The following is a 24266-nucleotide window of genomic DNA, read 5'->3' as shown; positions in this document are numbered from 1 at the left end:
TTTCTTTTTTCTTCTGAGGAGGATTTAAATTGGTAGCAGTTAATACACTTTAAATAACAAGAAAGATGGATGTTGCACTTTATAAATTTGAATTTATATAATGTTAATTCTCCAATTACTATCGAACTTAAAGTCGTTAAACTAATACTTATCTCAAGAGATACCTTTCCAAGAATGACTTCAGTCATCCGAATGGAAAAAAGGAACATGGGCTTTTTACACCCATGTACACCTCATTTCTTTCCCCTAGTAATGATAGTTTTTCCATGTCTTATTTAAGGAACTCAATTGAGTTTTTGTATCAGTTACAATTGCAGAAACAAATCTATTTTTAGTCTGGTACAAGACTATCAGCCAGGAGTATTTATCTTTGTATACTCCTATATAACACCAAATCTGTAGACAGAAAAGTACATTAATGGTTGACTGTACAGTGTTCATTGTATTAATGGTTGACTGTACAATGTTCATTGTATTAATGGTTGACTGTACAGTGTTCATTGTATTAATGGTTGACTGTACAGTGTTCATTGTATTAATGGTTGACTGTACAGTGTTCATTGTACATATCAGAGCAGAAATGGCTTTAGAAATGGCGATACACTCCATCGGCAATTGTTTACAGCGAATTAGAAAATAATGTTCTATGTAGACTTATTCTTATTCAACATTTTAAAACGGTTGCAAAATAATCACTAATAATATAATATAGTGAATTCCATAGTGAGAGCAGGTTTTCCTTCATGACACTTATAACTGCGCACATATGTAATAGACAGTACTGATGTTATTATCTTCTTTCTGTGTCTTCAAAAGAGATTTGCAAATTAGTCTGCTTTTATATGCCGCCACGTGATCTTGAACGAGTTTAGTAGATGAAGACGAATGAGAATAGGATTAATGTTCAGCGTTTTAACATTTCCGTGAGAGTGGACCAGATGCATATTCTGATTTAGTTTAAACAGATTTTGAACAGTAGATTTTTGGTCCTCAAACGGTTTAGGGTTTTCTATTTCATCCATTTTGATAACAGACTACTTGAAAATATTTATATCCATATTTATAGAAGAGGATTTACTCTCTAACCCCTTCTTCCAAATTTTATGATTAACCATATTGTAACTTTGAAAAGAGTAAGGGAATTATTTCATAAAATTTGTTCTGATCTTATCTAAGGAGTCTGTTAAGCAAACACATTGATTCTGACTCCAGAAATGTTAAAAGATCGAACTCAAGATTGATCTAGGTGTTACATATGAACTATGCACAATATGCTTTTGGAGTTACGTGTAGAGTTTTTTTTTTTAAACGGGAGTTATCACTTGTCAAGGCGCAAAGGCTTCTCAAGGATAAGTGTTAATGAGTGCATGGTGGTCACCGAGAGAACCGCATAGTGATCGTTTGTGGGGAACATTGGATACAACTTGGTTTTTTAAGGGGACGGCTCAACAAGAACTATCTTGCAAAAAATGCTCGATATTCGGCTGCTGGGCTCGTACGACTTGACTGTGTGTGCACAAGCGCAATTTGGGAGGTTTCCTTCTCCCTAGCCAGGTTGGGGCTTTTTTTTGCAGAAAAAGTGTTCTCTTTATGAAAGAGTGCTGATGTTACAGAAATAGTGCCAATAAGCAAACAAATAATTAAAATTAATGCCCAACCGAATTCTCACAATCAAAAGTGATTCAGATGTCCATTGATTGTGTTTTTATTAATTTCAGTTCGAATCAAAAGTCTGTTGTTTTGGTTTATTTGTGAAAAGTCAAGTTTTATGTATGTATTCTCTTGAATGTGATAAAAACACATGCTCGTGCCGTTTCGGTCATGTGATTGTTTCTGCCATCGAGCAGAGACATTATTTACCTATTTTTTAAAGGTGAAAGCGGTGATATAACACACACACACTCACAAACACACATACACACGCATGCGCGCGCGCACACACACACACACACACACACACACACACACACACACACACACACACACACACACACACATATATTGATGAAAAAAGAGCAAAATCACTGAGAATTTTGCGAAATAGTTTTGCGAACCTCTTTTTCAACATGCCAGCATCTTTATCTGAACTACACAATACACCATAACGGACTGATGAGTGGTTAGTGATAGTGATTCTTTCTGTTATGACCAATCTATTTATAACATTACCGAAGTTCAGATCAGCATAGCATCTTAGGTTCTAACCTGGAATATATATATATATATATATATATATATATATATATATATATATATATATGAGGAAAGTTGAAATCAGACTTAAACCATTATATATTCAGAAATTGTGCAGGTATCAAATCAGGTCTGATTTATTTAGATCAACCAGAGCTATTATAACTTAGACATAAATAAAATTACCTTGGAACTGATATAAATTATCATTTTTTTTTTTTTTGCCAAATTATAATATATATATATATATATATATATATATATATATATATATATATATATATATATATATATATATATATAGATAGATAGATATAGATAGATAGATATAATATTTGCCATATCCTGGAAACAAATCGTAACGAATGAGACATGCTTTTTGTTCAAATTGCTTGCAAAAAATAAGAAAAGAAGAAAAGAAAGATTAGAGAGGTGGATTTTCTTTTGTAGGAGTGGTGGAGCCTAACCAAATGCCATATTGCAGGAAGAAAGGTCAATGTTATTGTTGAGAGCAAACGACCATATGGGGGGAGTCTCACTTTGATCAAGCATGAGATTCACCAACCCACAACCAGAAATGGCAGAGGAAATAATGGACAGAGGAAGCAGGCAGACAAAATCACTTACTACGGAAAGGAATCATTTCTTGAATCGCTCCACCATAAACTTGGAAAACAAAACAAAACAAGAAAATGATAACAAAAACAAAACAACAACAACAACAACAAAAAAACAGACAATTTCATTTAAAAGACAAAAATAAAGAAAACAAAAAATACAATAACTGTAATAACAAAAACAACAATAAAGAAGAAAAAAGAAAACATATAAAGCATCTGAAAAGAGATTATAGTAAATGAAAGAAACATTTGTTGAATTAAGAGAAATCTATTCAAAAGATACGTCCATTCAACCTACGCGTTTATCGATGAAAATTATTTCAAATTAAAGCGTGACAAACAGGTAGACAGAGCTGCTTATCGACACATTTAAAATTAGATGCGTCCATTCAAGTTTGAACGTTTTGTGATGAAAATAGTGAGTGACCAACAAATTGCAGTAACGCTTCATTTAAAACTCCTCAAGTAAACAAGACATCGTTTCAGGGGTTTAGCCATTGTTTCTCTAAGCAGAAAGTTAATAATCAAATTTTAAAATGTTGAACCTATAATTCTAAGACATACGTAGGAATTTTCTGCCTGAGAACAACTCAAACTTCCCATATTTTTAGGTTTGTCACTTGTGTTAAGTTTGACATAATATTTCCATTAATTAATGATGCTTAGGTTTAATATACCATTGTGATTAGTCAATGATGCTTAGTTTGGTTGGTTGGTTGTTTTTGTTTTACGGCATATCAACCCTTTTCGGGTTATTTAATGCCGAATCCAAAGATTTTGAAGAAAATATTTTTAATAGAATATATTTGTTGTTTTAAAGTCGGTTTCTATTTAACCCATAGTTGGGACCCTAACAGGTACTACCTCTCCAGGTCAGAATGGACCTGGGAGCAATGGTAATTATAGGGTGGCTCCATACTTCCCAAAGCCTGCAAGCTGGGGCCTACCACTGGATATAGTTAAAGGTCATATCCGCTTAGGTTGGACATATGATTTCCATTGGTTGATGACGCTTAGGTTTGCCATATTTCCATTGTTCTTGACAATAAGGGTTAACAGTGCCATTCTTTGATAACGCTTAAGTTTGAGATATCACTTTCATTTGTCGATGACGCTTAGGTATGACGTTGTTTCCATTGGTCGAGTACTCTTAAGGTTGACATATTGTATTTAGTCCATGGTACTTAGGTTTGATATATCATTGCCATTGGTTCAAAACACTAAGGTGCAACATATCAATTTCTATTGGTCAACGATGCTTTAATCCAACATGTCATTGCCATTGATCTATCATCGTTTTATTCCACAACAAAATTAAATCTTAAAAAGAGAGTTGTTGCAGTACCATTGTCACTATGGTGGTCAACACCATAATGACAATGGTACTGATTATATAAAAGTCTCAGACGAAAGTTTTTTAGAACTTAAAGAAGTATTTACATGTCTTTGAAATTTGTGGAAGGTTTGCCAACCATTCAAAAACGCCATTTGTCATTTATTGGATTAGCTGTTACCATATTATTCATGTAAAATCGTTTTTAATTGCAATTTTCAGTTATTCAATTTTTGTATGACTAAATCTAACTCTTCCATTAAAGAAGAAGAATGATGGGAAAGGGATGATGATGATGATGATGATGATGATGATGATGATGATGATGATTTTTTTATGTAATTCATTTGAGTTAGTAGAATAAAAAATAAACAAGAAACAATGCAAAATATTTAAATAATTCAGAAATACGATAAATAAAATTTATTTTAATTTGATTTTTTTTTCAATCAGTATTTCCAGTTAGAAATTCAATGAATCTGACCAAAATAATATTGTGTTTTTTTTTAAGGTAAAGTAATTCTGGTTGAATTTTTTTTGTCCTTATCTAAAATTTCCTTTTATAGTGAGCTGGAATTTATCCCACATTAAAATGTTTCTGAAAATTAGAAAATAATTTTATACTTTGCATTGCATTCAAAATCTGTTTGAAAAATATAAAAAAAAAAACAAGAATAAAAATCAAGAAAAAATACAACAAAAAACAAAGCAATCCCTTTAAAATCTTGTGGATTGAGATTTAGAAAAAAAAATGTCAAAGAAATGAACTAAAACATCCCTGATTTCTCGGTTTCTTTAACTTCCAACCATTTCCATAGTAAAGGAAAGTCTTTATCGAAGAAATGGCATCCTTAATTCCAAAAATAGATAACAATCAAAAGGAAAAATGTAATCGTTTTTTTTTTTTTCAAATCAGCCTTGTATGCATTTTTCTCTCTGATATTTTATTTAAATGCTTATTTTAATCTATATACACATATACTTACATAAAGTCTATTCTTAAATTCATCAGTTTGCAGTAACTTTCATTGGTGGTATACACTGAATGCAAAATTGTTTAATGTGATAAACATAGTAGTAAAGTGTTTGCATGAACATGTCTTCAGAGTCAACGAGGTTACTACATTAAACCAGATCTATTCATTTGCTTCATTGTTTTGTGAATACATAACAGTGAAGCTGATACAGAGCAAATAAAGATGAGGAAGATAGAAAGCGAAATAAGAGGAATTTCGAAGAGATTTCTCATGGACAGGATGGCCCATCTCTGGAGTGTGTTAATCTTACTAATGTCTATGTAAGTATACACCCTTCTTAAATGGTAATTAAAAATTATCACTCTCTCACATTCCATGGACAAACCAAGATAAACTAGGCTCCCCTAGGTAATCGCTCACATTCATCACTGATCATCATACACATGTGCATATACACATGCATATAAACATTCAAACATATTGATGGACTTTATTATATATCTTCTATATAGTAAAATTCGATCATCTTCTTGCTGGTTTTCACTTTGAATGTATTAGACAGTGGGAGAAAAGGCGACTTTGACTAAAAATAGTGGGAAGAGACGAACTGAGGAAGAGAGAGATGAGTATAAGTGGAGGAGACTTACTGATAATGTACATCAATAATGAATCGACCCATTAATTGGTCAATTGCCATGTCAACAATGGTTTTGATTCGATGACATAATAGTAGAAGTGTTTGAAACTATATGCTTATGCTGATATAAAAATTGCATAAGCAGAACCAATGGTAGAAAACGAAACATATACAATCATCAGATATAAAAAACATGAGGAAAACCAGAAGAAAGTTGTATATTTTTAACAATTGTTGCTTTGGCAAAAGGTTTCATGTGAAATAAAAAAGGAAATAAGATAAAATGTAATGGACCATCAATGTTTGCAAGAACCAACCCATGTTTTCATAAACAAGTGGTTACACGGTCTGAAATTTTAGTTTGTTGTATTCCAGCAGGACTCTACTCCTGCACAGAAAGGCTGATGGTTCTTTTGATTCAATGAAAGCAATACATATTTCCCAATATATTAATCTAACATGTGTTTGTGTGTCTGTATATATATATATATATATATATATATATATATATATATATATATATATATATATATATATATATATATATATATATAATGGGTTAAGAAATTGCAACGAAAGAAAGATATATATTTAAATAAGGGGGTAGTCAACAACAATGTGTATTTTTTAACATGTCTTGGTTTTTCATTGAGAATTATGTTTAGATCATTGTAATAATGTTTTTAAATCATTGAAATCGTTTTTAACGCGTTTCAAACGTTCTGTAAAGCGACCTCTTCAGAAATTATTTTCAAAATATGTTGGAGATATAAAAATAGCATTTTCTAGTTCATTTGAAACGTTTCCAAGGGGTGGAAACGTGTAAGTGTCTACTATTCATTGGAATGTTCAATTTTTATTATTCTTTTATTGGGCTGTGGCGAATCGGCTGTGGTCACTCCTGTGTTGTGTTTCTCTCTCTCACTCTCTCTTTCTGCTTGTGTTTTTTTCTTTTCCTTTAGGGTAGGATGTGTGTGTGTGTGTTTTCTTTTATTGGTTTGAAAATGTGTGTACTGTTTTATAGTATTATGAGGTTATTTGCTTCCCTAGGAAGGTGACTGTGATCCAAGGTCGTTACTAATGTGTATGTGTGAGGAGGGGGGGGGGAAACCAGCTCTTATGAAATAAGGGTAGGAGTGCTTTCATTCTATTTTGATATTTATTGTTTGGATTCTTAGATTTTAGTATTGTGAGTTTTCGTTTCAGTCTTTTTGGGTATTCTTTATATTATATTTGTTTAGATAGAGGGGTGTATTTAAAAATATGTATAGAGGATTTTTTAATGTTCTATTTATTTGTCTCCCCATGTGGGTATGGCCAGAGCCAGGATCGGTTCATAGTGTGGGGAAGATCTCGTTCCCAGAGGGGAGGGGCCAATTGGAGGGGTATAGGTATGGGAGGGGGATGATAGAAGGGATGATAGTTGTCTCAGTCATGAGAGATTTCTCCTCCACTGACTGAGGGGGGGAGCGAGGTGTTGGAACAGATATTATACTATGGTTCTAGGTGTTTCCTAGTGTTGTTGGTTTCGAGGTTAAGTAGGGTTGGTATTGTTCACTGTGTTGTATTAGAGATAGGGGTGTTATGCCTGTGTGTGGTTGTATGCGCACGCGTGTGTGTTTTAATGTGTCAGTTCTGATTTATGTGTGGGTGTGTATATATATATGGATGTGCATGCGAGTGTGCCTTGCATTTCATGTTTTTGTGTGTTGATATTAGGCTCTGTTCAGTTCAGGAGTGAATCTTGTGATGAAGTTTTTTTTCCTGTGTAAGTAAATAATTGCCTGTTTGGAAGATTGGCATTATTTTGAAGCTGTTTCCACTGCATGTGTGTACGTGTTTTGAAACATAGAGGTGTCTGTTATCTGCAATTTTGATGTTGCTCTTATGTAAGGCCACTCTATTGCTGAAATTTTTGGTGGCGTCTATGTAGGATTTGTTGCATGCTGTGCATCTTAGTGCATATACTACATTTCTGGAGGTGCAATTTAGATCCTTTTTTATTTTGAATGTTTGTGCTGGGTTTTTTAATGTGTATGTGTTTCCTTCTATTATTATGTCACATACTCCACATCGCGGTTTGTTGCATTTTGTAACCTCTTTTGTAGTGTGTGGAACGAGTTTTGAGGAAGTTAGGATGTGTTTTAAGTTTTTGGGTTGGTGTTTTAAGTTTTTGGGTTGGTAAAACACACACACACATCCTACCCTAAAGGAAAAGAAAAAAACACAAGCAGAAAGAGAGAGTGAGAGAGAGAAACACAACACAGGAGTGACCACAGCAGAGGCCGCCGAGATATAATATATCTCTGCGGCCTCGCCACAGCCCAATAAAAGAATAATAAAAATTGAACATTCCAATGAATAGTAGACACACGTTTCCACCCCTTGGAAACACCTCAAATGAACTATGAAAATGCTATTTTTACATCTCCAACACATTTTGAAAATAATTTCTGAAAAGGACGCTTCACAGAACGTCTGAAACGCGTTAAAAACGATTTCAATGATTTAAAAACATTATTACAATGATCTAAACATAATTCTCAATGAAAAACCAAGACACGGAATAATAAAATAATGTTAAAAAATATACATTGTTTAAATATATATATATATATATATATATATATATATATATATATATATATATATATATATATATATATATATATATATTCAAAGTCGTCATTGTCATACTCTATCTGTGCTTCCGGGTTGCACTTACTCACACAACTGCATTTATATTTACTTTCCATCGCCCCCACAACAGCGGAGTTATTATCTTTAAAAACATATCTGAGAAAATTGACCACGTCCCATCTGCTCATCCTTCAGCTAACATTCACGTTTATGGAGACTTCAATGTTCACAATATGGAATGGTTAACCCACTCAAACAAGACAGATGATGAGGGGAGGTTCTATCATGATTTCTCCATTGCTTATGACCTCACTCAGATTGTTCATGAACCCAGCCGTGCACCCAACGCTGACGACCAGTATGTGAGTCTCCTAGACCTTTTTCTCACAACTTGTCCTGAACTATGTTCAATTTCCGTTCTGTCTCCTCTTGGATCTTCCGACCACTCAGTTGTATCAATTAAGATAAGAATGAAATGTAATAAGTCCTCACACGTACCTCTTCATCACCCAGTATATCGATACACTATGGCTGACTGGGACAGCTTCCGTACATTTATATCAGATCTACCTCTGCGTTCCATGTTTAAAAAGGATGTGTCATCTATAGTGTCAGACTTGATGGAATGGTTAATTGTAGGTATAGACCGTTTCATACCCTCGAAAAAGTTCCAGCAAAAACTTAACAGTCAGCCATGGTTCTCTCCAGAATGTGCTGCTGCCATTGTGCACAGAAATCACTTTTTCCATTGCTTCCAACATAATAGATGTATGGAGACTAAAGCCGCTTTCAGGACTTCCAGCAACCATTGTAAAAAAGTAATAAAGAACGCAAGAGAGTTGTATGCTCAGTCCATCAAGTCCAAAGTAGCTGAGCAGCAGCTTGGTTCCCATCAGTTTTGGCAAATAGCAAACAGAATCCTGAACAGAAGCGTGTTCTCTATCCCAACTATCATCAATGGTAATCTCGTCAGCTTCAGACAAAGCCAAACTCTTTGCCAAGAATTTTGCAGCTAATTCTACCCTTTGTGACCAAGGCTGCCAACCCCCAATATTTCCTCCTGTATCAGAAAACACGTTATGTGATATACGTATATCTGTACATGATGTTGCCAAGCTAATCAAAAACCTTGATTTCAGTAAAGCAACCGACCCTGACGGTATTCCAATTATAGTACTCCAAAAAACTTCAACCAGAACTAGCGCCCATACTTACAAAACTGTTTAAACGTTGTCTTAAGGAGAATTGCTTCCCTGAAAAATCTCATCAGTATGCCTTCTATTTTAGAATTCAGGTGATCGCTCATCTCCCTCTCAGTCCAGACCAATAAGTCTCCTGTGTGTCATCAGTAAGTTGCTGGAATCTGTATTAAATAGAGAAGTAGTCAACCACCTCAGCAAAAATAACCTTCTTAGTGACACACAATATGGTTTCCGTTCTGCTAGATCTACACCAGATGTGCTTACAAGTATATCTCATAGGATTAGCGAATCTCTTGATGGGGGCAATCTTTCTAGGGCAATTGCTCTTGACATATCAAAGGCCTTTGATAGGGTATGGCATAAAGGTTTACTTCACAAGATCTCCAGCTATGGTATAGCTGGAAACGTCTTCTCAATTATTAAATCATTTCTCTCTGATAGATTCATAAGTGTAGTAGTTGAGGGACAAAAATCAGAAGCTCACATTATTAATGCTGGAATCTCTCAGGGGTCCATCCTGGGACGAACTCTTTTCCTGATCTACATAAATGATCTTCCAAATCACATTCTTACATTATGCTGATGACACTACCATCTATGGTAGCACATCTAAGACTGTAAACGACCAAGTTCTCCCCGATTCTCTCTCCTCTGATCTTGAGCACTTTTAATGCATCTAAAACCAAGCTTCTATCTTTACATCATCAACGCTCTGATCTCCATCTGGCATCAATTGAAATGAATGGCTCTGGTCTTGGTGAGGCCTCATGTTTTGACAAGCTTATGGGCTTCACCTTTACTCCTGATCTGAAATGGAACACATACATCAAATCTGTTGCCAAGGCCGTTGGAAAAATGGTGGGATCATTCTATCGATCCAGTAGATATCTCACTGCTGATGCAATTTGCTATCTATATAAGAGCCAGGTACGTCCAACGATGGAGTACTGTTGCTTCATCTGGGTAGGAGCTGCTAGAAAAGACTTGTCCTGCCTTGATAGAGTTCAAAATAGACTTTGTAGCCTCGTAGGAGGTCTTTTTCTCTTCCCTGCAACCTCTATCTCACAGAAGAGATGTTGCGAGTTTTCGTTATTTTCATGGCAAGTGCTCGACTGAGTTTCAATCTATGGTTCCCCCTCACCAAATTTTCATAAGAAACACTCGTCTAGTTGAAAACACCATCAATAATCCCCCCACTCTTTATCTGTGCCTAAACCTAAACGTAGATTCCATGCACGCCTGTGGAACTGTCTTCTGTTTTCCTGCTTTCCAGCAGACTACAATCTGTCTTCAAGTCCAACGTAAACAAGTTCTTGATGAGCTGTTCCACTTAAATTAACAAATTTACCGAATTTGCATTACTAACGATTACTATATTGTCCAATTGACTACTGTACACTCTTAACCCTTATCCTCGAGTGGTCTCTGAGACTTCATGAGTGGTGATTCCTATGTAAAAAAAAGTCACTGCATGATCATCACGAATGCCTTCAAGGAATCAGAAAAGTTCAAGGCTAACACTTTGTTGAAGCACGAGTTCACCAGGATGCAGAAATCCTTTGGTGGTGAATTTTGGTGAGACGTCTACCAGGCAGAAGGAATGTTACTGCACGAATATTTTTACGAAAACACGAGTTCATATTAATAATTTAAAAACAAAAAAAATATTTTCATTCAGTAAAACGTTTTACATATACAACGTCATCTTATCATGAGTTAAAAAAAAATTATATTAAAGATATTATCACAAGAAAAATGAGTTATAGTTCACTTTCATATCAGATCTAGATATATTATATATGTAAATAGCTCTTTAGAATGTTTTGTGTTTCAGTTAGTAAGAGTAGCTCAAGCTTATGCGTGATGCACCTTAATTGATAGAACCAAACGTTTTTGGAGATAGACTAAATAATAAACATGTATATTTGCCAGATTATTTTGATAATTATATTTCGTTTTGATAATTATATTTCGTTTTGATAATTATAAGGATACACTATCATTGTGAGGTCTGCATTCACGTTTGATAGTCATAAAATGCAATGTTTCAGTTTATTTTATGAATAACATCAAAAGTTTATTTTATGAATAGCATCAAAATTACATAAAAATAATAGAGAAATATAAATATTCAAGAATTAGAGCAGAAGTGCAGAAAGACACTCATTCATCTCTGCAAAATGCCGGATGTGTCTTTAAAGGGATAGAGATTATAAATTTACAAAGTTTATTTCAATGAATATTCCTTATCCACTAATCAATAATGAGTACAGAATTAGTAATTGTAAAAAATAAGAATAAAAAAATAATCTAATATAAAGCCACAAAAGGATAAGGATTTTTATTCGATCTCGGTCTACACCGAAGTGTCCATTATATAGAAATGAAAATAATACCATCGTAAGTAATCGATTGACACTGATACTATTCAAAAGAACTTAAATTAGTTACAAATAGTCCTCAATGTCGGAACAGAGCAATAATATATTTTTTAAATCTGTTTCTTTCTTGAGCCTGAGAGGTTTTAGCCCTAAATATATATCATGACAGCATGTGAACAAATGGCATGCAGCACACATGCCTCCAAGTGAATATACCTCCAGATTAATATACCTCCAGATTAATATACCTCCAGATTAATATGCCTCCAGATTAATATGCAACCAGTTTAAAATTTAAAATATTCAACAAAACTCCCCAATTCTAGAATTTGGAAATTGAAATTGCAAACAAATCTATAAAATCCAACTGCAAGGCGATTTAAATTCAAATTCTTCTGATGTTTCCATCTATGGTGACCTGAAAAATTGTTTGGAGCAAAAAACGCATTGCCGTAACCAATGGCATTTTTATTTCCGACAATATTTTTTGTACAATATTGCATTTTTCTTATCACATGTGTTCGTATCGGAAATGTCATATAAAAACGGTTCTTCTGGGCTTGAACAAACAGAAAGTCACAACAAAGAAACTGAGACGTGTAGTGGATTTAAATTGCAAAGAGGGGCTAGATATAGCACGTGTTGTCTTATTAGCCAAGTGGTCAAGGTAACACCTGGGAGAGATGCTTTTTCTTTAGAAGTATAGGTTCACATCACAATTGTGTCTTTGGTTGTTTCAGGTCTGTGGGAGAAAATAGCCGGTAATTAAAGGATGTTAATCACACACACACACACACACACACACACACACACACACACACACACACACACACACACACACACACACACACACACACACTGCATATATGTTTTTTTCCTAGGAAGGGGAGTATTGCGCGAGCTTTTTCTAGTCTCACACAAAAACGCACAAATGAACGCACGCACACACATACACACACGCACACATGAACGCACGCACACACATACACGCACGCACGCACGCATGAACGCACGCAGGCACAACCACACACATACACACGCGAGTCCGCATGCACACACACACATACACACACACTATATGTATATTTAAACAAGTCACAGATTTAGTTGAATACAAGAGTTTTCTCATATTTTTTTATTTCCTCGATGTGACTAGCCACATTTTACAATTTTCTAAATGAAACCAGAAAAATTGCTCGCCACATTGAGAATATAACCAAGAAAATGAAAACAGGTAAACATCTCCGTCACATTCCATCAAAGTTGCATTTATTATATATATATATATATATATATATATATATATATACACACACACATACACACACATATACATATGTATGTATGTATAAATATAAATATTCAATGAAAGACGATGAATAAAAGCTATATATAACTTTATTATATCATCAGAACAATAAGAAAAAAAAACCCTTTTAGGCCATGGCATGAGGAGAAGAGTCAGAATTATACAAAATGTAAATATAGAAAAAAAGCTATCAAACCGTACGTACACTTTATACGCTTTCTATCTCCATAACCTGGATTGACTTTCTCACTCTATCTCCCCTTCGGTTTTGGTCCATCAACACAGACATGTGCGCGACTCTCTACTGAGCTTAACCCTCTCTTTCTACAGGCCGGCTTGCCACTTAGCGTTTCTCTATTGCATTCCCCTTTCCTTCCACGCGCGTAGTCGTCAACGGCCGAATGAACACGTGTACACCCAAGACTTTCATTTCTCAACAGAAAATAAACGACATGTTTATTTTTATTCCAGCATTTGAGTTCTTTGTTTCCTTCATTCAATTCGTTTCATTATTTTTTCTTGTAGCGAGTTAGGGTATTTATATCCTGGTCCGCAACAGGTCACAAAATCTTAGAAGGAAAATCCGTAGTCAGAACGAATGGTTGAGCATATCCAAAATACAACAATCCACATTTCAGATTCGATATTAGAGAAAACTTTTAGAAAATTTAAATCGTGATTCAAGAGAAATTTAAAAAATAATCGAAAAAAGAATGGGATTCAAGTAAAAAAAAAAAAAAAAAAATCATATATAAAGATATATATCACACGTTCTAAAAAGAGCGATAAAAATATAGCTTTCAAATTTAAAGGTTGATTAAATACTATAAAAATAGCAGAAAAAAAAAGATATACAGACGAAAGAGGAGAGAAAAACAGAATAAGGGGCAACAAAGACAATAGAAGAGGAAATAAAAAAAAGAAAAGAAAGCTATACGTGTCAACAAATTACGAATTAATAAAAATGAATTAAAACCGGAAATAAAACCAGACAACCGGCGTGTCAAAAAAGACTAATCAGATAGAAACTGAGTCAGAGATTTAAATGCGCTATGGAGAGAGAATGATATATCGACTATATAGGAACACAGTCAAGCATCTCACTAACATAGATATAAACGCTGATATATAGGTACCTCCAACGCGCGCCACAGTTTTAACCTCCCCCTATATGTAACACGATGTAATTGTACTGTAATTTAATATTATCATCCTACCTTTTTTTTACCATTTAAAAGAAAAAGCATCAAGTAAAACGCTAATATTTTTTTTAAAATTTTTTACAGCATACAAAAATAATGAAAATGCGAGACAAAAACTGTGCTTACATTATCGGCCCTTTAAAACAATGTTCCTATGTAGTGACGTTTTTTAAGGCTTTCACACACCCATGTTTTAAAAATCTAGTAAAAATCAAATAATAGTCATATTTTCCTGAATTTTCGATATTTATTCATTATTAAATAAACTTACATATTAAAAGTAGGTTTCGTTAAATCTATTAGAAGGAATATATTTTTTAGGTGTTCTACCCCCCCCCTATATTTAATGGTCCGAAAACTAAACAAAATAAATATGGGTCGATAAAAGTTTTAACATTTTTAAAGCTGAAAAGATCAAATAATTAAAAAATAGTAATATATATATATATATATATATATATATATATATATATATATATATATATATATATATATATATAAATTACTATTTTTTGATTATATATATATAAAATCCTGTTATTTATTTCACTTACCTCAAAGTTGTAAATAAAATTGGACACACATTCAATATTATGTTTAAAAAAAAACAAACACTTTTTCTTGATAATTTTTTTCGGTAATATAATTACCCGAATTACAAAAAAAAAAAAAAGAAGAATTATAAAAAATAATTATTTTTAAAAACTTTAAATGATATTAAATTCAAATATTACGTGATATGAAGTTTAAATGGATTTTTTTAATAACAGGTTTCCAATGATAAAAAAAACTATATTTATATAAAAGAATATAAAACTATTGAGATAATAAAAATTATAAATCCAAAATCGGCCTTAAAAAATTTGTTTCGATTTTATTATTTAAATTGATAGAGGGTAGTCCTTATGTTTGGCGCTTTTTTCAAAAATGTACGGAGGCTTGTAACGAACATTATCTTTGAATACATGTGTCAACAGAATACGTTAAAATTAATTTTATTTTTTAAACTCTAGTCTGTGTAGTTCGTTAATAAAAATATATTTGTTTTACAAAAGGTAAGTTTTATATTATTTTTTATCCATAGCAAAAAAAAAACAACAAAAAGTTACTCGTTTAACAATTATAACGCAAACGCTTATCCATAGAAATTAATACAAACACACGAAATGATGACGTCACTGTTAATATGTGTAATACTGACGTTTTACACATCGCCGTGGAGGTACCTACTGATACATATCCAAAAACATATACATATAATCAATGAAAGAAAGAAAGAAAAATTATGTAAAAGCATACACATACATATACATACATACATATAATACAGACACAGACACACACACAGACACAGACACACACATACACACACACACACGCACATATATATATGTCCTCTAAACAAAAGCACGCAACTACACATACAAATATAATCAGATAGAAATAAAAATCAACAACAGATACATATAATTATGCACAAAATATACAGGAACACAAGTACACCTACATACACATATGTGGTATATATAGAAATATACATACATATACACACATATACATATGCACAAATATATATACACACATCCATATGTAGTAATATATATATACACACACAGAAATAAGATATACACAGACATACATAGATACATACACACATAAATATACATATACATAAATACATACAAATACATGTACACATATACACCCCCATATCTCTCTCTCTCTCTCTCTCTCTCTCTCTTTCTCTCTATGTATATATATATATCTATCTCTCTCTCTCTCTATATATATATATATATATATATATATATATATATATTGGATACGTTCTTATTTGAATGACATATAAGAGTTATAGGTTATATATATAGCATATGAGTTAGAAAAAACTCCGAAAACGTACACAACATAAGTTATAATGTTCAAAAATAGTAAATATTGAGAAGCATTTTGCTTCGAAAAAAAGAGTTTTTTATTCTTAATTTTCCCCTTAACTTTTCCTAATTGTTCTGATGATAAAGTTATAACTTTTATTCCTCATCTTTCATTGAACATTATTGTTTGCTCCTTTTACTAGGTTTTGAGCTTTTCTTATCTTGATAAGTTTTTCTTTGTAAAAGATTTATTTTTTGATTACATAATTATATATATATATATATATATATATGTATGTATGTATGTATGTATGTATGTATGTATGTGTGTGTGTGCTTTAAATCATCGTTTACTCTAAATCATTGTCCCTATGCAATGTTCAAATGATATAACATTAAGAATGGTGGATCCAACAATATTTTATTTTCTTCATAATTTTATTTATCATCAAAATGATTATTGGAAATAATAATTATACTTTTCGTAGAGTTGAAAAAAACGAGCAAAAGTCTGTAAACAACAACAAGATCAACAAGGAAAAGAATAAGAACAACAAGAACAATTGTCCCCAAAATAAAAAAAGTTCCAAGTGAAAATTGTAATTAAAATTCAGTGCAGATTTCGGAATTTTAGTTTATAAATTCAGTTGACAAGATGTGAATTCCCCAACGTTGCAAGATTCGGTCATCCTTGGTTAATCATTCCTGGTAAGAGAAAATCTAAGACGGAAATTGGCAGTAAAAGACAAATAACAAGGAAACGTTGCGAAATTTCAGTCTGCAAAAATTGGAATGATTTTGCCAAAAACAGAAACATACTAAAAGGCAAAAATTTCACCCGCGAAAAAAAAGCAACATAAATTGAGATAAAACAACAATAAAACAGTAACAATATGCATATATGTACGAACAATAAAATAAATTCAATGCTTTTTCATAAACATGTTCTAAAAACGTTTTCAGAAAATAAATATATTTCAAAAAGGTTGTCTTCATAACACCGATTTTACAATCACAAAACAATACGTAAAAAAGAAAAAATTTCCCCATAAAACTTTAGAAATATATATTTTATATTTCAAATAATTTTCTTATAGCTTTTCTTATATATCGTTTCATGTAAGAGATTGCTTTTTAATAAGTAAATTTAATATATTTTTCAAAAAAAAAAAAAGAAAATAAAAGAAAATATTCGAAAAATATTTAAAAAGGAAACGAAAATTTTATATTGAAGATCCAAATTGTTGAGCAATTAGAATTTGATTATTTTCAAATGATTATTGTCGACCATTTTTATTTTTTGTGGGATTTCTTAAGATTTATGTTGATATGTATAGGCATTTTATATGTATATGTTGATATGTATATGTATTATATATGTATATTTTGATATGTATCGGTATTTTATATGTATATGATTGCTTATTGAACGGCCATATTTCCGGGAATGTTGCTGGTTTATGTCAAATTAACAAATTTTGCTGTAAGCTACCTCCTAGATATTATCAGATTGCATATATTTTTAAATCAGATCTTTCAAGCTTGAAAATAGTAATGAGAATCTTTAGCTTTATTCTACTAAAACAAATTCATCCATAATGAGAAAAGCAAACGTAAATTACGTAATTATGATAATTGTACAACAATTATCATAATGAGATGAACATATGTTCGTCTTATATTGTTTCATGCTGACCAACTAAGAAGTATGAGGTTACGTAGAAAGAAAGAGACTACATAGAAAATTATGCATGGAAACTCAGTGGTAAACAGCTGTTGCGACAACTCTAAAGGATTTTCAGTTTTTATTGTCGAAAGTACTAGAAATCTGAAGAATTTTGTTTTCAATCGAACTCCAGAAAAACCGACCTTTTTTTGAATACTTTAATAATAATAATAATAATAATAATAATAATAATAATAATAATAATAATAATAATAATAATAAACTTGTCATCAGTAGTGAACTAACATGGGACATCTTAAAGAAAATTAGTACTTGCCAATCTTCAAACTCACCCTACCACTTATGTTTTAGTGAAAATTCATATATTATTAGATATAAAGATATATTATTAGATGTAAATTATAAACGCCTAAATAAAAAGCACGAAACTGTTGTGGAAATATTTTTTTTCACAACATAACCTCCTGATATTAACTCCCTCTGACGAAGAAGACCTGATACTTTCATTGCAAACTTTGCTTTCGTAGAAGCTGTATCGCCTGAAGAGGTCTCTAGTAAGCGGTAACTAGCTGATCGAAACATGCCCATGACTGTGTAGCAACATATTAGTGCTTATGTAAAATCAAATAAAGAGTATATATATATGTATACATATATATGTAAATGCATATACATATATATATATATATATATATATATATATATATATATATATATATATATATATATACACACATGTGTATACATATATATATACACACACACACACATATATATCATACTTTAATACTTTATCCCATTTTTAATTTATTTACACTTTTTTTAATCATACCTTAAAAAATTCTCTTTAAAATTTAATAGTTAAAAATTTAAACGTATCCATCCCAGGCTGTGTACTTACCACCTCTTTTTCACTTACAACGTAAATTCTGTTTCAGTTCTTTTGAGTATATATATATATATATATATATATATATATATATATATATATATATATATATATATATATATATATATACTTAGTACTAACTCAATTAATCTTAATTACCCATGCATGGGTGCAGATATACTTTGTTTAGAACCCAGGCATGGGGTACCCCTATTGTTGCTAATGAACAAATAGATCTTCCTAGGTCATCTCTCTAGGGGAAAGAAACTCTGATGTTAAACTTGTGTTATTGATGTCATACATCTTGGCACCGAATAAACCGGGAAGAAAGTCCTGGTCAACAACTTCCTTAGAGCGTGTGAATTAAACAAATTATTGGTTTGAAAACCTAAGCTGCTTAAGTAGTAGATAGTCTCTGCCTATTGCATGGCTTTCACACTCTTTCTTTGTCTAATATCAAAGTGCAGAGGTGCGACTACATGAAGTTGGAAAATGAAACCCAGTGTCTGGCCTTGTTTCGTGACTAGGACAATGAACGCCACTCCCCGCTCCTGCCTCATTCCCATCATCTAAAACTGGGCATCTTGGGGGCGCTTGATGAGTACATCATTGATAGCACTTAGAGAAGCTGCTCTATCATCATCAATCGTATAATATCGGGATAGTTGTAGTGACATGTTGTGCATGGAAAGGGACATTGAATCCATCTCTAGTGGACTTTTCTGAGGCTACAATCCTATGTGTTGCATGTTTGATATTATGCAAATCCACTTTGTCCAGCATCTCTAACCCTAAAACTGAAACAATTAAATAAAGTGACAGCTCAAACAAAATATATGATCAAACCTTACACAAACTCAGATAAAACCAAATCGCCTCCTTCCTTGAGACTTGCAATTACAAATATTTGCAGACTTAGAACTAACATAGATTATGTAGAATCATTTCTAGCAAACTCCTCGGATATCTTAGCACTAAGTGAAACTAACCTACACTCCTCTATTAGCCTGACCATTTAACGGGTCTGTTTTTTTCTCACTTTGCCATAAGGATTCAGACAAACGTATGCACAGATTTGGATTCTAAATTAGAAATCCTAACCTTCCCTTGAGAATCCAAACTAGAATCAGGCGAACAGGCTTTCATGTGCTTTTGACTAAATCTGCAACATAACATTAACTATTTTTTATCCCGTTTTCCGTCGGACCAGGACTATACCCTAATCAACCAAGTCTCTGACAGCATAGATGCAGCAATCTCCCTAGATACTAGTGCTCAATTTGGTGACTTTAATGTTCCTTACAGTAATTTGCTTGATTTCTCTAGTTACATGTAACCGGTAGCATGACATAACTTTTCTATATCCCATTTCCGATAACAAATAATTACATTTCGAACCCATCTCCCAGATTTATCCGACATAAGTCCAATACAAATGGGCAAAAGTTTGTAGCAGCTAGAAATAATTGTAAGAGAGAAATAACCGCGGTCAAAAGAAGGCATTCCGAAGTGATCAGAAATTGCATTGAGTCACAGAAATTAGGAATTCGCAATTTCTGTAAAATTTATAACATTATAGTAAATAATGGTCAATCAACAATTCAATCACTATCAATCTTCAGATTGTCTGGCCAGCAATCAAAAAGGCAAATCTGCTTGCTGACGGTTTGCCTCAAACTCCACATTAGATCTAACAAACTAACCCCTCCTAAATTTCCCTTTGCAGATAGAAAACTCACCCCTTCTTACATCGAAGGCCTGCTATACTATTAAAAAAATGCTCTACTAAGTTTACCCAAACTCTTCAACAAATACCTTATTGAATCTTGCTATCTTTATTGTTTCTGTTGCACCAGTTTTCAAGGATTCTAGTGAAAAAACTGACCCATTAAATTATCACTACTTCAGCCTTCTCCCTCTCTTTGCCAAAATCTTTGAGTCCTTAATCAATCACGCACTAGTTCGCCACTTCATAGATAATAAACTTCTTTTTGACCGAAAGTATGGATTTAGGCAAGCTCATTTTACTGCAGATATCCTTACTGTAATTTCCAAACATACATGGTTCTCCCCAGAATGTGCTGCTGCCATTGCACACAGAAATCACTTTTTCCATAGCTACCAACGTAATAGATGCAGAATAAAGCTGCTTTCAGGAATGCCAGCAACCACTGTAAAAGAGTAATAAAAAATGCAAGAGAGCTATATGCTCAGTCCGTTAAATCCAAAGTAGCTGATCAGCGACTTTGACAAGGTTTGACACGATAGTCTTCTCATGAAAATTATATCATATGTTACTACTGGACGAATACTCAACATAATCAAATCCTTCTTAGATAAGAGAAAAATTCAGCTTGTTCTTGATGGCCATACATCTAAACAACATGATATAAATGCGGATTTGCCACAGGGCTCAATCCTCAGACCTTTATTATTCCTTATATTCATAAACTGACTGTACTGACATGCAGAAGTTCAAGTGTAATGTGAACAGACATCTCGCTGCTCAACTCCCTGCATAATATCCATGCAAATCTGATGCCAAATTGGTGCCCCTTATTACTTAGTCGCACTGTCCTTGTTTGGGATGAATTAAAATTTATATATATATATATATATATATATATATATATATATATATATGCATATATAAACAAATAAATGACAAAAGTCTATGTTCCAAATTTCATCTTACCGTTTATTTGTTTAAGTACGTTGACATGCACAGTTCTTGACAACACCTGTTTCGTGGTATTGAACCATTCATATAATTACTATGTCAAAATAAAAAAAAATGAGTTTATGTCTAATTAATCAAAGATTATTACCGTAAACAAATCAATAGTTTAGGCAATAAATTTCGTATAAAATACATTATAGATTTGACAGTTATCAATAAAGTGAAGCAATATATACTATTTATTATAAACAGTAAATTAATATAATATTAAATAAAATATTTTGTTATTAACATGAATACAATTTAATAATAGAGAACTTTAAAGTTGGTAACTTTACATGAAAATTCAAGGACAACAAAATGACAAATAATTGCAACTTCTGCTCAAATGTTCGTATTTTGTCATCATGCCTTTATTTTCTTTTGTCAACATTCCGGCAAATCAATTGTACACCTTCTGGTGTAAAAAAAAAATTGTATAAAAAAGGCTATCGTGTTTTTTGTTACAAATTTAAATAAAAAGTAATTATATATATATATATATATATATATATATATATATATATATATATATATATATATGCATATATATATATGCATGATATTTATATATATATATATATATATATATATATATGCATGATATATACAGTCCTGGTTAAAATCATAAGACCGCTTAAGAAAGTAAGCGTTTACGCATATTATCGAATTTTTAATCTAACAAATGGTTGAAACCATTGCCAAAATGGAAAATATGATGGAAAAAATGAAACATTAGCCCTGATCTAATAATTATTTTATAAAAAACAAACATTTTCACCTGGTCAAAATGATAAGACCACTTTAATAAAATCGGCTAGTTTAGAAAAAATGAATACGAAAAGCTTTCTATGTTACTAAAAGCAACTTTTTAGTGGATAAAAAACATCTTACTAAATTATAAATGGCAAAAATTATAAATGGCAAAAGGGAAACCATTATCAGAGTTTGAGAGAGGAAGGATCTTTGAGCTTAATAAGGGTGAACTCTCCCATAGATCCATTGCAAACGAAGTGAATCGTAGCAAAACGGTCATCATAAATTTTTTAATAGATCAAGATCAATATGGGCACAAAAAGAGTCCAGGTCGACAAAAAAAAAAAAAAATATAACCCCATCACTGGATCGCCGTATCAGAAGAAGTTAAAAAAAAATCTCCAGTATGAGCTCAAGTCGATTGAAAAGCCAAACAGCAGCAGAATGTAGTCCTAAAACCATCAGAAGGCATCTGAAAATGAAGGGGTTCAATCATTTAAAGCGACTGCAGAAACCACGTCTTTTTGAACAGCACAAAACTAACTAACTAAAATATGCTGCCAAATACCAGACTTGGGATGAAGAGAAGTGGGAAAATGTAATTTTCTCCGATGAGAAAAACTTTAATCTAGATGGTCCAGATGGATTTCAACACTATTGGCATGATAAAAATTTGCTCAAAGAAAATTTTTCCACTCAGCATAGTGGAGGAGGGTCTTTAATGATCTGGGGTGCTTTCTCGTCAGCTGGGACACTAAAGTTGCAAGTAGTGAAAGGCCGGCAAACATAATTGAAGTACATTTCAATGCTTGAAAATGCTTCTATCAGGACTGAAGGTCCACGTCTGTGTGGAAGAAATTGGATTTTCCAGCAAGACAACGCTGCGATACACACTTCTCGACAAGCACGAGAATACTTTTCTTCAAATAATATAGAATTGTTAGATCATCCAGCATGTTCTCCGGACCTCAATCCCATTGAAAATCTTTGGGGATAGATGGCAAAAGAAATGTTCAAGGATGGAACCCAGTATGATTCGATAAAAAACTTTCTGATTCAGTTTTCAGTACATGGGATAAATGTCTTCGCAACTGATAAAAAACTTAGTCGCAAGCCAAAGAGAATTTTTGAAGTAATTCGTAATAATGGAGGCTATACTAAATACTGATACCCTTTTTAGTAAATTATAATTGCCTTTTGTTAGATAAATTATCAGTGGTCTTATCATTTTGACCAGGTGAAAATGTTTGTTTTTTAAAAAATAATTATTAGATCAGGGTTAAGGTTTCGAATGAAGCAGATTTCATTTTTTCCCATCATATTTTCCCTTTTGGCAATGGTTTCAACCATTTGTTTAATTAAAAATTCGATAATATGCATAAACGCTTAAGTGGTCTTATGATTTTGACCAGGACTGTATATATATATATATATATATATATATATATATATATATATATATATATATATATATATATATATATATATATATATCGTTGCTTGTTTGTTTACGAACAGGCGATTTGAGCTTGTTTGTTTACGAATAGGCGATTTGAGCACTATAAAAGTGGTGGCCGGTGTCTATTTAAATAGACATTCCGACGAGTTATTTACGGGCGTCGATTCCATGGTCGAGTGGGAGAACTGCCGACTGTCAACACGACGGTTCTAGGTTCAATCTTTGGCTTGGGAGAGATACTAGTCTAGCGGCACTGATGAGTTGTGATACAACGAAACAGGACTGTATGTCGATGACTACAAATATATATATATATATATATGTATATATATATATATATGTATGTTTGTAAAGAAATATATACTTCTAATGTATATATTCAATGAAG

At 32.4% G+C, this 24266-nt stretch overlaps 1 protein-coding gene across 8 annotated transcripts in view; it reads right to left on the bottom strand.

The window, feature by feature from the left end:
• LOC145293826 (potassium voltage-gated channel protein Shaw-like) overlaps nt 1-24266 on the bottom strand; it is a 523690-nt gene that overhangs the window by 198639 nt on the left and 300785 nt on the right. For 4 of the 8 annotated variants that reach the window (XM_080140468.1, XM_080140472.1, XM_080140473.1 and 1 more), the window contains exon 4: nt 2821-2859. The exons of the other annotated variants lie outside the window; for them this stretch is intronic. In XM_080140468.1, the coding sequence (XP_079996594.1) occupies nt 2821-2859 (39 nt within the window). The remainder of the gene's footprint in view (nt 1-2820; nt 2860-24266) is intronic. 8 annotated transcript variants of the gene reach the window in all.

Source organism: Euprymna scolopes, chromosome 15, assembly GCF_053919585.1.
Source record: "Euprymna scolopes isolate OS-2025 chromosome 15, ASM5391958v1, whole genome shotgun sequence".
Classification (NCBI taxonomy): Eukaryota; Metazoa; Mollusca; class Cephalopoda; order Sepiida; family Sepiolidae; genus Euprymna; species Euprymna scolopes.
This window is presented reverse-complemented; position numbering and strand designations above follow the sequence as displayed.